General features: G+C 39.8%; 1 protein-coding gene across 2 annotated transcripts in view; it reads right to left on the bottom strand.

The window, feature by feature from the left end:
• The window catches only part of CDS1 (CDP-diacylglycerol synthase 1), a 62,698-nt gene that overhangs the window by 8,175 nt on the left and 37,088 nt on the right, over window positions 1–17,435 (bottom strand). For both annotated transcript variants that reach the window (XM_075284741.1, XM_075284749.1), the window contains exons 5-9: window positions 11,988–12,127; window positions 7,831–7,889; window positions 5,496–5,578; window positions 2,447–2,534; window positions 1,142–1,210 (exon numbers count right to left, since the gene is read on the bottom strand). In XM_075284741.1, the coding sequence (XP_075140842.1) occupies window positions 1,142–1,210; window positions 2,447–2,534; window positions 5,496–5,578; window positions 7,831–7,889; window positions 11,988–12,127 (439 nt within the window). The remainder of the gene's footprint in view (window positions 1–1,141; window positions 1,211–2,446; window positions 2,535–5,495; window positions 5,579–7,830; window positions 7,890–11,987; window positions 12,128–17,435) is intronic.

Below are 17,435 nucleotides of genomic sequence, written 5' to 3'. Positions count from 1 at the left end.
GCATGGCTTTTTCAAGTCTATTGCTATGATGCGAGGATATGCCAATCCAATTTATTCTATTCCAAAAGTCATGGCAGCATAGTTCCAAGTCCAGTGACACAGAGCTGAAATGCAGTAACCTGGATTGGCCACCACAGAACAGACCTGTCTGCTTCCTGCTCCATTCTCTGGGTTTCAGAACAGCTGAACAATGACAATCCCAGCTGCTGGACCCCACTGACCCCTTAAAAAGGAATGCATCAAAAAATGTAAATCACTATTTATTAATTTTAAGATTTTTGCCATCTTTAACATTTAAGCAAATATCAAAAATAAAATTAGTTTTGATATCTCACACTGAAACATCATCTGTGTATGGGGGTCACTGCCTACCAGGGTATATTAGTTGTATGGCTGACGGACTGTGCCCATCGCAGCTAACATGCACTCCACCTCAACAGCTTTTGCAGCATGATCCAAGTCACAGTAAGTAGATATGCGTCTCCTTATGCTTAAACATGGACACAGGATGTAGTGCTTAAACCTTGCAGGCTTCCATACTGCTGCTATGGGACCTGTGATCATGATATCACTAATCCTTAAAGAGCAGCACATATACAGCTCCACACTGATACACTCAAGCTTATAGAAGGCAGCTAATATGTACTGTTCAGACAGCTGTAGCAATAATCTTAGTGCAGTCTTTCATGCAAGCTTCAAATGTAGTAGTGAAGATCGGTGTTGTGTCACTGTGATCGCTTAAGGACCTTTGATAATGTCATAAAAGGTCATGTAGTAGGTAGAAATCATCTTTATACAGTGCAGAGCATTAACACAGTACACTGATGATGCTCCCTCTAGTGGACAACAGTGGACAACATTCAAAATTATTTTCTACATTTTCAATATTGAACAAAAAAAATCTAGAAAATTCTAAAATGATTAAACAGTAATTTTCATTATCATCCAATTTCCTTTCATCATTTGTAGATATATTGCTTGTCTTGTCATATTTATTGGAGTTCTATGAAACCAGTCCATCTGACAAGGTAAAGTCAGAAAAGACAGCATATCGGTCTATGGAATAATACAAGTACTCTGAAATCATTATTTCAACTGAATCACTAATTCCCTACACACCAATAATATTATGAGTACTCACCAAAAATCCAAATATAATGGTCAGAAAAAATCCACCAATGAACCCTTCCCATGTTTTTTTGGGTGACAGCTAAAAGATCAAAGGTTTACAATTAAAATTATGAAACCACAAATCATAGGTGAAAATAACATCCATGTATTAGATCTGTATTTTTTCTTTTAAATATGTTTGCCATACATTTGAATCTATGGGGTCACCTTTAAATTGATATAATTGGATGAATTGGACTGGAAGAACTTCGAGCAAATCCAATCGCATCATGTAGCCAGAGGAAAATAATGCAAATGCCATTAAAATGGACCATCACGGTTCATTTTCCAATGTAGTACAATTGACATAGAAGTTTGACATCACTGATCTGTCCTAGTAACTAAACATAAGGACACAGTATTGCTTTACACCTTTAGTACCTTCTGAGCTCTGATGTCTGTTCTATTGAGATTTAGAGCTATATGTATGCGTTCAACAATGAGGAGCCAGGGATTAAAGGGTTTTCCAGGCAAATGACTCTGATGACCTATTATTAAGTTATCAATATTAATTAAGTTAATCAATATTGGATTGTCAGGGGTCTGACACATCAAACCCTCAACGATCATTTGTTCTCACCAACCACTATACTAATAACAGGACTGGAAGCCAAAAGCTCTGTTCTCCATGTATTGGCTGCACTGAGTTTCATAACTTAGTTCCCATTTACTTGTATGGGAACTGAGCTGCAGTAACTCGTGGCCACTAGAGAACAGAGCTATCAGCTTCCAGCTCTGTTCTCCATAGAATGGTTGGTGAGAACAACTTTTATTGATGTTGTATCCTAAAAATAGGTTAACAATATAATTTATATACACAAAAAAAAAATATATAGGGCAAAAAGGGCAGAACTATATAAATATTTATACTGTGCCTGAATCAGGCGAACTGCCATAAACATCTCAAAAAATTGTAAATTGTACTTTATTAAATTTAACACATTAAAAATACACAATAATAAATGTACAGGGGATAGTACAAACCATATAATACATGGAGGTTAAGTTGTAATACTGCATCAAAGGCTGTAGGTGTGACTCTGGTTACATATATATATATATCAGATGTTATGGTATAATTGTGCGTCTGAACAGCACTTCATTAGTTTAAACATGGTTTACATAGAGTATATACACAAACAGAATTAAGGTCGTGCAGGGTTACATTTACCTATAAGTAGACCTCCATGTACATGAACGCGCCCCGACGCCCTGACAAACTTATAGACATCTCACTCAAGACATTTACAGTATTAATTTATTGACTGCCACTTACTTTTATTAATGGGGTCCTACCAATGAAGAACCCAAAAAGGTAAGCCATGATATCATTACAGATGACAATTGAAACTGGAACCAGAAACCTATAAAACATGAAAGAAACTACAACTTAATACCAAAAATCAATGTAATGTTATACACGAGATTGAGATTTAGAAGCGTACCTAATGCAAACTTTATCAATAGGAGCAAATTGGGCATATAGACATATGGGCTTTCACTTTCAACACAACTTCACAAATATATTTTGGTCTCTACTAGTGTTGAGCGAATAGTATTCATCGAATACCTCGCTCCCATAGGAATGCGTGTTAGCGGCTGGCAAATCTTCACAGCGCTTAAAGGGGCTCTATCAGCAAAATAAAACTATAAAAACATATAGGTAAATCATACCTTTGCAAGCACAGGGGGCGGTCGTGCACGATCCGACATCATCTTCGGTCCCTCCTTCCTCTTCTTTCTTCTTCCAGCGACGTCCTCCTGTTCTAGCTCTTCTTCGCCTTCATCCTCTGTTTTTCCGGCGGGCTGCGCACACGCCACCACCATTTTTGTTGTAGTTCTAAGTATCCTTAGAACTACATGAGCATGCGCAGTACGCTCGCAAACGTCTTCATATCCGGAAGACAAGAAGATGAAGGCAGAGAAGAGGCAGGACAGGAGGAAGTTGTTGGAAGAAGAAAGAAGAGGAAGGAGGGACCGAAGATGACGTCGGATCGTGCACGACCGCCCAGCGTGCATATTCAGGTATTATTTACATATATGTTTTTATAGTTTTATTTTAAAATGAGAGCAGGGGTTAAAATAAGATTAGCGGTGCCTGAATAGCCTTTTTAAAGGCTATTCACACATATGTGCGGCTCATACAGCATAATATTGCTGATAGAGCCCCTTTAACTTCTTGGGGTTTGGCCACTTCCACGCATTCCTATGGGAGCGAGGTATTAAATGAATAGTTTCGAATACTATTCGCTCAACACTAGTCTCTACTTTGGAAATACACCAGTAAAATAAAGTTCCAAGTTTCAACCAATCAGGTAGTAAAAATGTCCTTTTGTTGTTATATTAAAGGTTGCCATAAATTTTATGCTAGGTTAACACTAGCGTTGTCTCTCTGTTGGAAAGGTGGTCTGCTAGCGGTCACATAGAGTCTGATGGACCCCACTTGACTATAATGTGGTCCATTGGATGTCTGTTGAAAAAGCTGAAATGGACAGAGGAAAAAGTTCTCCACGCAGGAAATTTTCCTCCACTGATTTTCAGGCAGACACTGCAATGGAGACTCTGGCCAAGATGCGAACCTACCTTATATTGCAGTTCATACAATTGCAAACTCATTACAATTGTGGGGGACAGTTAAGACACCCCGATAAACATACGATGGCCAATGTTCTTGTAAGGTGTTCTTTTTCTAATAAAAGATTAAGAAGTAGAGTGGTTGCATCTCCTCACTCCTGCACTTACTCAGAATATGTGACAACTTTACCAGAATCTGGATCATCGAGACCTTTGATCTATTTTTGTCTGTGGAATATGTGAAGGTACATAAATGTAGACACAGACATAAGTGACATACACAAACTTTACTTTAAAAAGGGTTAGGTTGTGCTTGGGTCAGAATTTTAGCCGCAAACATGAATTTCTAACAATATAGTACACTTTGACGGAAAAATATATGATGACGTCCATGAATGTAAAGTGCTGTGTGGTAATTTTACCATGTGACTACTTTCAGAAAAAGTATGGGCATGGGAGAAATTTTCAATTATTTATAGATTTTTAATCATTGTCCCAGCAGTGGTTTAAAGGTTTCTTCATAGAAATGTGTATAATAAACGATTGGCCAGCGCTGCAGCAATACCACGCGTGTGTATTTACAATCAGCTTATATATGTGTTTCAGCATTCATGTATTTTGTCCATTACACCTTTGTAGGACTTCTAACCAAGCCCCCTTCTTGAAGCCTCTCATCTGTGACCATGGTGGGTTAGTTACACACACCAAATCAAGACAGATATGACCCATGTGGAGATTATGCCATACCTCTGGGTGGGCATCTCTTAAAGATATGACATGCATTGCAAGTGATGCCACATATTTTTCCAAGTCCAGGCATACCAAACAGTAATAATGGTCCAGATGTTTGATGCCACCAACTTATGCTGGGACACACATGGTTACAAAACACAAATTATGACATAAAAACCATTGATGTCATGTTTTTCCCTTTATTTAATATCAAAGTTTTTGGCCTCACATGCTTCTATGTATCTCTCTCTCTCTCTCACACACACACACACACACACACACACACATTTGGTCACTTGGCATATAAATCAACCTGTGCATTACCTTGACTGTCACAACAAAATTAACATCTGTTATGTAATAAATGTGAAATCATTGTTGGAGTGCACAGAGCGGGAGGCAGCAAGTTGCACATAGTGGCCCGGATCTGCAGTATTGGCACCCAACCACTATGCAGGGCATGGAGCCAAGTGTACACAGTAATACACAATTGGACAATCAGCTATTAGCCCCGGCTGATTAGATATTTACAGCCTATCCTAAGTACAGACCATACATAACAAAGTCATGGACAACCCTTTAATCTTTTGCTTGATTTCTTCCAGTCGTCAGAAGTAAAAAACACAATCTCAAAATCTATACATTATACAAGTGTTCCCTTGCCCTACATTGGCAGAACAGCTGTAACTGCAGAATGCTGCAGAAATATCATGTTCTTAGCAATAAGCAGAATTTGTGCTTGCATTGTTGTTTCTGGGTACTACAAATAGCTATGGCACAAAAAACATCCCCAGAACCTTCACTATGCACTACACTGAAAAATCTCATAACTGTAAGGTCAGTTCCATTCTTCTTCTATACAGTGCAAGACAGAAATACAAGTCAACCTTTGAAAGGTATCTAAAGAGTGAATATCTACTTTTAGTACATGCCAGGGCCATAACCTGTTGGTTATATGGGGTTCAGGTATCTCTCAATGAACATATTCAATATGAAGCTTGCACAGATGCCAGCCTTACCAGATAATGCCTTCGAAAAGATTTTGGATGATAAGATGAGACTGTGTGACAGTGATCAGCAAAGTGACATGAGTCCATCCAAACTGTGGATAGGGAAGACAACACAACAATCAGTAAACAGGACAGAACATACTAAAGGTCCTATTAGACATGCCGAAAGCTGATTGACAATATACGTATTGATCTGTGCCCAGTGTACCATGAGCGGTCCTCCCCCATTCAGATGTATTGATTATCAGCAACATGTCCCTGTTTACATGCAGAGATGTGCTAGCGTAATATGGCGTCTTTAATGCTGCACTTGTTTTTTGATGGCTGATCTGAAGCACAGAATTTCTACTCAGCCATGATGATACCTTGATCCATCCAATATCATGAATTAGGGGGGATCTCATTGGTGTCACTTAAATCACTTTATAGATCCTTACTCCCGTGAGTGGAGAGGACAAGTTTATAAGAATATACTGTATGAAAGAATTCATACAAGAATATACTGCATGAAATGGTATCATTTACACAATGACACAATTATTTTATATTGTCACCTTCTTTATTCGCTAATAAAGAAATTATTAACACTAAAAACAAGTCAGCTATAGGAAGGAGCGTTCCCAGGAACGTATGTTACCAATGATAACCAGACAATGTAACAGACTCAGTACAGGGATGATGTCACAGGCAGGACAGATGACCAAAAAGATGGTAGAAAAATAAACTATGAAAAGGTGTTCTCATCATATGACTGACACACAGCTCCTATAACAAGCCATGAGCCTGTGACCATCACGTGACCAGGACAAAAGTTCTTCCAGAGTAATTAATTGATGTATCAAGTATATAGGACAGTTAGATAACTTTTACTATACTATGAATAAGCTTTCTTTGCAGGCACTGGAATAGCCCTGAATAGAAGAAATTGGAATAAGAATTGTTAGGATTTAGTGATCACTAGGTTAAACCACTGGATTGTTTTTTTACTTTTTAGGTTTTCCAACTCCAAACTCCATATCAAATATGTACGAATATGGCAGCGAATGTGTTCTGAATGGGAGAGGGGAGTAAGAAACAGCCTGACACCTGGTTCCCTAAGAAGAGGAGGATCGGGCATGAAAATTCCACTTGTCCAATCTTCCTGTTTCCGGGACATCATCTGTGAGAGTCAGGATGCTCCACACACTTAAGAGAGATGCCAGCCTCCCCTAAAATAGTCAGGTTCAGAGGTATGGATACTGTTTTAACCTGTAATCTGCTAATGTACAGGTAGACTAAGAAGAGGAAAGTAAACCGAAAACTGTACATTGTTGGTTTAGGTGGCCATACATATTAATATAAAGTTTTGAAGGCATCTGCATTCTTTAAAGTTTACATCCAATAATCCCCAAATCCTTCCTAGTCTGTGAATAGTGCTGTCAGCTAAACCATGAATGATCACTCCATTAAAAGAACATCCCACTAAAAACTGTTCTGTAAATTGCCAATGTGGTTTACACTACAGTATATGGCTGCATTAAAATAATGGTCACTAGCCAGAAAAAGTATGCCTGGAGTGGTAGTGGGATATTGAGCTGCACTAAAATATTCATTGTCATGTTCAGAATGGATGTGTGTTTTGTTAGAGATTTGTAATACGTGTAGCACCAATCTCTATAGATATCCCTAAAAGGGGTATTCCTATAACCCTTGTTCTGAAGCCTGCAGGCTCTGTGCTCTCTTTACTTCCTGGTTTTCTCGGCACATTGGTGGGTGGGGTTTTACTTGCTCTGCTATCTGCTATGTTTGCAGTCAGTAATGAGGGATTGGTTGTAAATGCATTACCACAGTGTGAAGCTGATGTAGCAGAGTGGGATTTGAGTCAGTTTGTAATACATACAGAGGTAATGGACTCCTTATCTCAGCCCTTACCAGCCAAATTCAATTAAACCGACTGATAAGTGGAAGAGCAGGAGATAAAAAGTTCAAAAATCTCGGAGCTCTCGCCTTCCCCCTCCCCTATCTGAGGAGCTCCGCTGCGACATACAAAGCTCAGAGCTGCTTCCAGCACGCAGCCTCTCCCTCCCCCCCTAAGAGCAGGCAGCTAGTCACTGAGGGACTGAGCAGATAAGCCCCTGGTTCAGGGCCTGTGGTCATAGAAAGGCCTGTAAACAATGAAATGAATAAATTAAGATAGCGGCCAAACAAAGCAGTTTTGATAGAGTAATGTATTTAGAAAAAATCTTAAATCCACATAAACTAGCCTTATAGATAGGATCCTTATTATGGGACAACCCCTTTAACTAAACGCAGTCCTGTACACACACATTACAGGTCAATAAGACTTAGCAAGAAAAATACAAACCATGTAAAACTGGAGTCGGTAGTGCTTCTTTACTAGGCTCAACACAAACAGGCAGAAACCTGTGAAACAAAAAAGAAAAAAAAAAACAAAACAATGAAATAGCTTGATAGGTTTGTGTATCCAGGGAGAGGTACTTAAGGTGAGTCTATCAGTCCATCTAGTAATTCATGCACAGTGCACTGGGGGTCTAGTCACTTCTCCCAAAGATCACGGACTAGCACTGCTCCCTAATATAGAGATTGACAGATCCTGATCCTGGCAGATGCGACTATGCCCTTTGCACACTAGACAGCAAATTTGCAAATGGATTACGAGCTGATTTTCTAGGCAGCAAGTTTGCACTTTGACACAAAAAGGTATTTTCACAATGGCACTAATAGCCCCTACAACATACAAGAGGGTAAGATGTGATTTTGGTCCCTTTAATAAGTGTGCTGCTCACAGTAAATAGGCCACACCACACAGATAAAGTGATTATCTTTCTAGGGATGGGTGATCTTGCCTAGAAATAATAACTTTTAAAGATAACTAATTTAAAGGGATTCTACCACTAAAACCCTTTTTTTTCTAGTTACCACGTCGGAATAGCCTTTAAAAAGGCTATTCGTCTCTTACCTGTAGAAGTGCTCTCCGCCGCGCCGTTCGTTCAAAATACCGGTTTGTACCGGTATGCTAATGAGGTCTCTCGCAGCGATGGGGGCGTCCCCCATTGCAGCTCGAAAACTCACCGCAGCGCCGCCTCTCCGGTCTTCAGTGTCCTCCCCTTCCATCTTCAGCGTCTTGTCGGACGCCTGCGCAGTATGCTCTCTGTTTGGCGAAGATTGCCGAACGCACTGCGCATGCGCGAAAGTTCGGTGCCCACACTATGGCTGGGATCGCAATTTCGCGCATACGCAGTACGTTCGGCAATTTTCGTCGAACAGAGCATACTGCGCAGGCGTCCGACAGTACGCTGAAGAAGCAAGGGGAGGACACCGAAGACCAGAGAGGCGGCGCTGCGGTGAGTTTTCGAGCTGCAATGGGGACGTCCCCATCGCTGCTCCTGCGATGGGAATGCCCCCATCGCTGCGAGAGAACTCATTAGCATACCGGTACAAACCGGTATTTTGAACGAACGGCGCGGCGGAGAGCACCTCCACAGGTAAGAGACGAATAGCCTTTTTAAAGGCTATTCCGACGTGGTAACTAGAAAAAAAAAGTGTTTTAGTGGTAGAATCCCTTTAATAATAATATCAATTGTATGGTGATTCTTGATATTAATTTGATTTTTCTTAGAAACTATATAAGGCTCAGTGATCTGACACAGTGTGTGTGTGTGTGTGTGTGGGGGGGGGGGGGTCAGATATAGCTGATGCAGGCTTCCTCCTCTTACCACCCAAGTATTGACTATAGTGAAGAAACTATTGATCATAGCGTGCAGAAATATAAGAACGCTTGCATGGGATATAGACAAAGAGGGTGTATTCTGTTTTTCATGTGACTGTACATATGTATATTATACTTTGCATTGCTATTTCAATTGTCTGCAGAACATGACAACATACCATAGAAGTATGTTAAACTGTCAGCTGCTAGTGACTATGTACACTAATGCAACAGCTGACAGTCTCCATATCAATTGACATCGGCATACAAAGCTATCCATGCCAAGACAACTTTATAATTGTTTGCTTTCCTCCCAGGTGTCAATGAAGAACATCTATCCACAGTGAAGTAAGACATAAGACTGAAGTAGTAGCAAAGCCTAAACATGTGTTCTTATACTCAAAGGCTGACTCATCCTCACTAGAGGTAAACGTGTATGTAAAGCTACTGTTCTCTGTGAAAAGTGCAAAAAACCTTGTTCACGTTCAATACATTATCTTGTTTATCTTAGGCCCAGTTCACATCTGCGTTCAGTATTCAGTTGAGGATGTCCACTTGGGGATCCAATGAACAGAATACCTAATGCATTGAAAAGCGGTTAGCTAAGAAAGCACACGGACTCCATCCTATCCTATCCTATCCTACTAAGTATATATAATATAATATAATATAAATGTGAAAGTTTGTTCGTTTGGATGTTTGTTCCTCAATCACGCAAAAACAGCTGAACAAATTTGGATGAAATTTGGCACATAGATAGATTGTAACCTTGAATAAAACCTAAGCTACTTTTTATCCCAGTAAATGACATGGCTTCACGACCGCTAGGAACAAATTTATGTTCAGACTACACTAAAGGACCCTTGATGATGTCATCACAGGTCCTTGAGAAGGTTCTTGGCCTTGAGAAGGTTCTTGGAAAGGATCACGCCATTGTGTGGGCGGAACTATGTAGGATGAAAACGGACAGCGTGGAAGCGGCCGAAAATGGAGTCTAATAGAAGGTCAGGAGAGTACATAACATGCAGGCTGTGTGAGGGCAAGAGGAGTACGGTATATCGGGCGTAGCTTGCATGGAATATATCAGATTGAGCAGGGACAACAGCGATTATGATGAAAATTATCATTGTGCTTTACTGTGAATTAATTACCATAAATGAATCTGATTAATTGACCAGGACTACCATTCACCCTAGCACCACAAGAAAAAGTTCACATATATCAGGAGTTTGGTTAAGACTTTAAAACGATTGCTCATCTTTGATAATCACTTTTTCTTGGTTAAAAAAAAAAAAAAAAAAAGTCTACCCACTGAAGTGTCAGAATACTGTCAGTTGTAAGAAATGTAGAAAACGAGTGCCAAGTCTGTTCAAATCTTTTTCATCACCTCCTCTGTAGAGAATAAGGATCACAATTGCCACAGAAATCAATAACCTGATCACTAATGTGCTGGACCCTCCAGAGTGAGAGTTGCTTTTTGTAGCTACTGTCAGTTTTGTCTAAGGCTAGGTTCACACTTGTGTTCAGGGATTCTGAAGAGAGACACTATAGTATATGGAGTCCGCAGGTAACTGCTTATTAAGCAGATTGGGTTTCCGTTGTTCGGGTCCCTAAGTGGACCTGAATAATGAAAACCCCAACACAGATGTGAACCTAGCATCATAGATGAGAGCCCCGTACTACCTCAGAAAGCCCCTAACAATATTTAAAATAGGCCAGACTAGGCCTTTCAATGATGTCTATGACACCAGAAATAAATCACACCCCGATTATCCCTGAGTAGCTAGTTTATAGAATGATCATAGACATCTCAGTGTCACAGTACTATCTCCAACACTTAGATTTATGGCAGCTTGCAACTGGTCTTCCCCAATGAGTTCTCACAAGATCCATCTCCCTAAAATAGCCAAAACAGTAGCATCCATATACCCCACAAAGCCTTTCTGCTTATATTGGACGCCTCCCTCTCCTCCTGATAGTACTCGTCCACAGTCGAGTACTGGGGGGGGGGGGGGGGGGGCGTTCCTCCCCGCTCTCACAGTACAGCGCTATAGGCGCTGCTGTGCAAAAGGGCGTTCCTTACTGACAGTGAAGAGCTACGGTACCCGCACCAATAGTTCTTCACCGGGGACACAGATCGTGAAAGCCGACACTGCGCTGAATTCAGCACACTGTCGACTTTCTAGCGAAGAAGAAAGAAGAGGTAGGCGTTACAGAAGATGACGTCGTATCGTGCATGACCGTGACCCCCGTGCATGCAAAGGTATGATTTACATATATGTTTTTATAGTTTTATTTTAAAATGGGACGGGGGTTTAAAATAAGATTAGCGGTGCCTGAATAGCCTTTTTAGTCTATTCACGCATATGTGGAGCTCATACAGCAAAATATTGCTGATAGAGCCCCTTTAAGGTTGTATCTACCTCATTTTAAGTCTGTCAAAAGGACCAAATGTTTTTATTATTTCCTGATACATAAAAACAAAGAGGGTGTATTCTGTTTTTCATGTGACTGTATATATGTATATTATACTTTGCATTGCTATTTCAATTGTCTGCAGAACATGACAACATACCATAGAAGTATGTTAAACTATCAGCTGCTAGTGACTATGTACACTAATGCAACAGCTGACAGTCTCCATATCAATTGACATCGGCATACAAAGCTATCCATGCCAAGACAACTTTATAATTGTTTGCTTTCCTCCCAGGTGTCAATGAAGAACATCTATCCACAGTGAAGTAAGAGATAAGACTGAAGTAGTAAGATAGAATACTATGACAACTCACCTATGACATAAAGTGCAAATGATATAAAGCGATGATAGCGGATGAGGAATTGGAGAGATTCTTCCCTTTGTACAAATGTGGCAAAGTAGTCTGCCAGAGTCTCTCCATAGAAAAAATAGTTGACACACAGAAGGAAGTACCTGAAATACATTTAGAAGTTGTCAGAGGTTTCATATCAGTTGTTAAGTATAGTGATTCTGCTGTCATACACCTTCAATAGTTCAATAATCGTTTGGCTACCCGCTTATCACCAGGGATAAAAAAATTAAAAAAAAAAAAAAGACTGGGAGAGAGCCACGTACACATTACATATATGGCCTGTTCTGCCAAACTCAGTGGGCTCAGATGATGTTTCTCCAATGTCTATGAGAGGCTTAACACAGTAAAAAGGTCAGTACTGCAGGGATGGATTTGATGGACCTATGTCTTCAGCCAACATCATCTACTATGTAAGACACATAATTACAAAAAACTGAGGGTAAGGACATACTTTGAGATTTTATTTATGTAGTTTCTGAAGCCAAACGCAGGTGTGGATCTTAAAGGATAAAAACCTATAACTGAAAAATCTACACCTAGTATAGGCTTCAATGACTGCATCAGCAAAACCTAAACGTGTTCTTATACTCAAAGGCTGACTTATCCTCACTAGAGGTACAGGCCAACAACAACACGCGGACGAAGTCACGGGCAGATGCTAGTAAACTATAATTGGGTCCGTGTGTTTTATGCACAAATCATGTGGCGAGAAAAGTAGTGCAAACACCACACCCCGAACGGAATACCGAACGTAGATGTGAACCGGGCCTTAAATAGAATGTGTAATCAGAAAATGTTCTCTTGTTTATATCAAATTTTATGGTAAACATATTTTAAGAATTTTTGTTGATGTTTTTTGAATCTTCCATGTCTTCATCTATATTTTACAACATCCTACAGTGAATTGCAAAAGTATTCATACCCCTTGTACTTTTTCACATTTTGTCACCTGAAAACCACAAACTTAAATTTATTTTATTGAGATTTTAAGTGATAGAGTAACACAAAGTAGTAGATAATTGTAAAGTGGAATGAGAACAATACGTGATTTTCAAATAAAAATCTGAAAAGTGTGACGTGTAAAAGTACTCAGCCCCCTAGATCAATACTTGGTAGAGTCACCTCTCTCTGCAATTACAGGCTTTGTGCATCTAGAGACTGAGACTTTTGTTTGTTCTTCTTTGCAAAATCATTCCCAGGTACAGAGGAGCAGCAGGATCCACAATCACCCCAAAGGTGTCAAGAGGTATACAGTATACGAAAAGCTTAAACTAGTAGTTTGCGAATGCGCAGGCCACCCTTTCCAGATGCCGAGGTGGGGCAGTCATGTGATCCCCATCTCCAGGTAAAAATGTTTTGTTTTTGGGTTTTTTTTTAATTTGCTTACTTTATTTTTTTATTTCTTGAACAGCCTATTTATTTATAATAACCCTTCCATTGTTACGCTCCTTTTTTTTTTAATGTTCTGTAACTCCCAAATATGATCTGCATATACCCCAAATCTAGATCACATACTATATGGCAGTGATGGTGAACCTTTTAGAAACAGAGTGCATAATCTGCAACCCAAGACCCATTAATTTATCACAAAGTACCAACATGGAAATTTAACCTTAATATCGTGCGGATCCACAATTGTGGACAGTTACGGACCCACACACGTTCATGAGCTACAGAGCACGTTCCAGAGCTTTAAATGATACAAACAATTTTGTACAGAAAGGTAATAGTTTGCATTTGGTATAATTTGGAACAATTAATGTTCGCTATTTAAATTGCGCAGGATCTGTTATATAGTGACCGTGGAATGTTATTATGGCCTGTACTAATATCACATGACTGTTCTAAAACAGATATTGTGTGAAAGGTTCTGATTGCGTATCAGCACTTGAAAAAGGATGGACACATCCCCTTGTTAGTTTTGAATAAAAGTTACTTTGTTCCCTCAACCTGGGCGAATGCAGTTCATCCTTCTCCGCCCTAGCTTTACGATTTGGAATTGGTCCTATACTCTATAGTTAAAGGGCTCTATCAGCAGATTTACGAGTTATGAGCTAAAGATATTCCTGAATAGCCATTAAAAAGGCTATTCAGGTGCTGCTATTAGTGTGTAAAAAGACCTCCTCACCGTTTTTTTAATTACCTTGGTAATCAATATGTAAATTAGCTGGATCGTGCACGGTGGGCGTTTCTTGCAACCTTTAGCGTCATAGCTTCTGCACGCCCACTGCTGCCTCCAAGCCTCCCCTTCTCCTGCTTATTCACGTCAGTTTATATTAAAAGCACGCGTGTGTGCAGTACCGCTCCCTCCGGCGTGTTCACAGCGAAATTTTCCCATAGAGCATTGCAAGTTGGAGCATGCGCAGTAGCGCGTTGCAGGGGGCACTACTGCGCACTTTCAATACCTTTTAATAGAAACTGACATGAATAAGCAGGAGAAGGGGGGCTTGGCGACAGCGGTGGGCGCGCAGAAGCTATGACGCTGAGGGATGCACAACACGCCCGCTGTGCACGATCCAACTAATATACATATTAAGAGGGGCCTTTTTACACACTAATAGCAGCACCCGAATAGCCTTTTAAAAGCCTCTTTAAGAGCCCTTTTAATATTAGAAGCAGGGATCTGTATATGCTATAAATATAGTACCTGGAAATACAAGACCGTTTTGCTACAGTTCTTTGGCACTTAGTCTATTAGCACAAATAATCAGTTGACATATTAATGATATATTAATATATCAGGTCAGCAATATGCATATACATACAATATCACCATATCATGGTAAGTGTATATAGTATACACTGTCTACCAATAAGTAATAGAACACCCATGTAAATGAAGATATCTGCGGTCGTGATGTACGTCATGCCTTACGCCGTTAAATAGGAAACAGCATTGGATTAGTGCATTGGCATTAGTCGCATGCAATATGCCACGAAGTGCAGAGTTGTTTCGAGAAAGGGGTAATTGTGGGGTACCGTAGAAACGGTCGATCCTTAAGGGACATAGCAAGCGAAATGAATTACCCAAAATCGACAGTGGCCTATGTGATTACGAAGTGGAAGGTGAACGGTGATTATCGGAATGTGCCTCGAGTTGGCAGACCCCCGAACTGATAGATAGAGACCGACGGGTGCTGGCCAGAGAAACCGCACCCAACTGATGAGAAATCACATACACCGGGAGTTTCACCAGGCATCCGGGAGTATTGTGTCACTCAATACCATGTGTAAGGAAACATTTGCTGGGTTCTACCAACTACTGAATATGAAGAAATGTTGTTTTATTCTACCACAGGTGTTCAAATGCTTATTGGTAATAATTTTAATTTGTAACCCACAGTGGTGAAGAGACAAAATATATCAAGATGATCCTTAAAGGGGTTGTCTTAGTTATACCTTAAAAGAAAAACATGCCAATGGTATGGATATGCCATCAGTATCACAATAACCCCTTTACCATTGAAGTGAATTACGATAGATACAAATTGAAAGTACCGTATATACTCGAGTATAAGCTGAGTTTTTCAGCACAGTTTTTGTGCTGAGAAAGCCCCCCTCGGGTTATACTCAAGTTAAGCAAAAAAAAAAAAAAAAAAAATTATGTATTTACCTTTTCTTTTTTTTCTTCTTTTTTTTTTTTTTTTTTTGGGGGGGGGGGTGTCTATGACTAGCCGCAATAGTAATGTATACAATCTCCCATAAAATTGTGAAATATAAGAAGCTTTAAAAAAACATAATAAAAAAATAAAATACATTAAAGTTCGAAATCTCTCCTTACCCTAGAATACATATAAAAGTAGAAAATTACTGTGAAACACATACACATGAAAGTGCCCGGTCTACTGAATATAGGGTCTGCAGTGCTCCTGAAGGGGTTAGCACTGCAGATACCCTATATACAGCCAGGCTGAATTCCAAGTGGGGGAGAAAAAAACTCAGTCCTCAAGCTCAGGGAAGGGGCAGACAGACAACCAAAACACCCCCTCCCCTTCCCCAGCACCCAGCAACTACTACACTCAAAAACTCCGACCATTTTAATTTTTGAAATTTTCCAGTAGCTGCTGCATTTACCCCCTAGGATTATACTCGAGTCAATAAGTTTTCCTAGTTTTTTTGGAGTAAAATTAGGGGCCCCGGCTTGTATTCAGGTCGGCTTATACTCAAGTATATACGGTATGTTTCTTTTCTTTTTTTTGTTCTTGGGCAAAAAACATGGCCTTACTGAAATATGGAAAGCAAATGACAAGGTGCAGTTCAGTCACAACAGAGCTTTTGCCCCAGGAGGCAGTATGCAATTATGTATTTGGTAAGATGCTGTAGTATGGCAATATGACACACTAAATGTCCTTTTATAGCCACTTTCTAGTCTTCCCTTTTTCTCACTTTGATGCAGAGTAAGAATAACCTTCTCTCCAAAGAGTGATGTGGAAAAGGTCTCCTAATCTAGTTATTATTCTAATGTACTCATTATTTTGCATATAGCATAAATCTTTCATGGACCTTTGTTTCAGGGACAACCTGTGCCAAACAGAAGGATTGCTAGCTACACCCCAGCAGCAGACCAAGAACAGGATTTTCATGCAGAGTGTTAACATTCTGTCTAAGTCACACTGTGTTCTGGCCTAATTTAATCTTAAGTGAAAGAAGAGAACGTGAAGGAGCATGCCAACTCTTCAAAGCGGAAATACAGACTTCCAATACAAAGCTAAGTCTAAGACCCTGCTTGGCTCGTGAATAAAGAGCGCACAACAGAACATGTTCAATAGACATAGATATTTAGTCTCATTGCCCTGGAATAGGGAAATCACTTCTCATGTAACAGTTTTTGACTGGTCTTCTATTATATGGAAATGGTGATGACATGTAACAGATATAGTTTTTATTTTTGGATAGGAATTCATAAGTTACATTTTATAAAATAGCCCAGAATCGTAGTTCTATGTCATATATTAAAGAGGTGCTCGAAGACTAATCACTAATATAAAAGAGATCCCATTGCTATGAGAGACTTATAGATATAGTAACAGGATACTTACACAATGATTAGCCATATTTAATGTACCAAAACAACCTAGAAATCCACAGAACTTCAAACCATAGCAGAAATGCACAATTTTTCTGATATGTACTTTGTGCCGTGTAGACATACCTTATGTACTATACTGTTTTTCTGTTTGTGACACTTACTCTAGGTCCACACCTGCACTTGTGTTTCTGTTCTTCTGGATCTGTTGGGGACCCAGAAAACGGAAAACCGATCCGCTTAAAATGTGGTTACCCACACGGGGGTGCTTGCAGGACTTTTCTCTCTGCATTTTTCAAGCGGATTCGGGGACGGAATCCTCAAATGAAACTAAGTGCTGGTATGACTGTTGTGTTAATGCAGAGACAGAATTGTCACTGTTT

The sequence above is a fragment of the Leptodactylus fuscus genome, chromosome 1 (genome assembly GCF_031893055.1).
Source record: "Leptodactylus fuscus isolate aLepFus1 chromosome 1, aLepFus1.hap2, whole genome shotgun sequence".
NCBI classification, from domain to species: domain Eukaryota; kingdom Metazoa; phylum Chordata; class Amphibia; order Anura; family Leptodactylidae; genus Leptodactylus; species Leptodactylus fuscus.
This window is presented reverse-complemented; position numbering and strand designations above follow the sequence as displayed.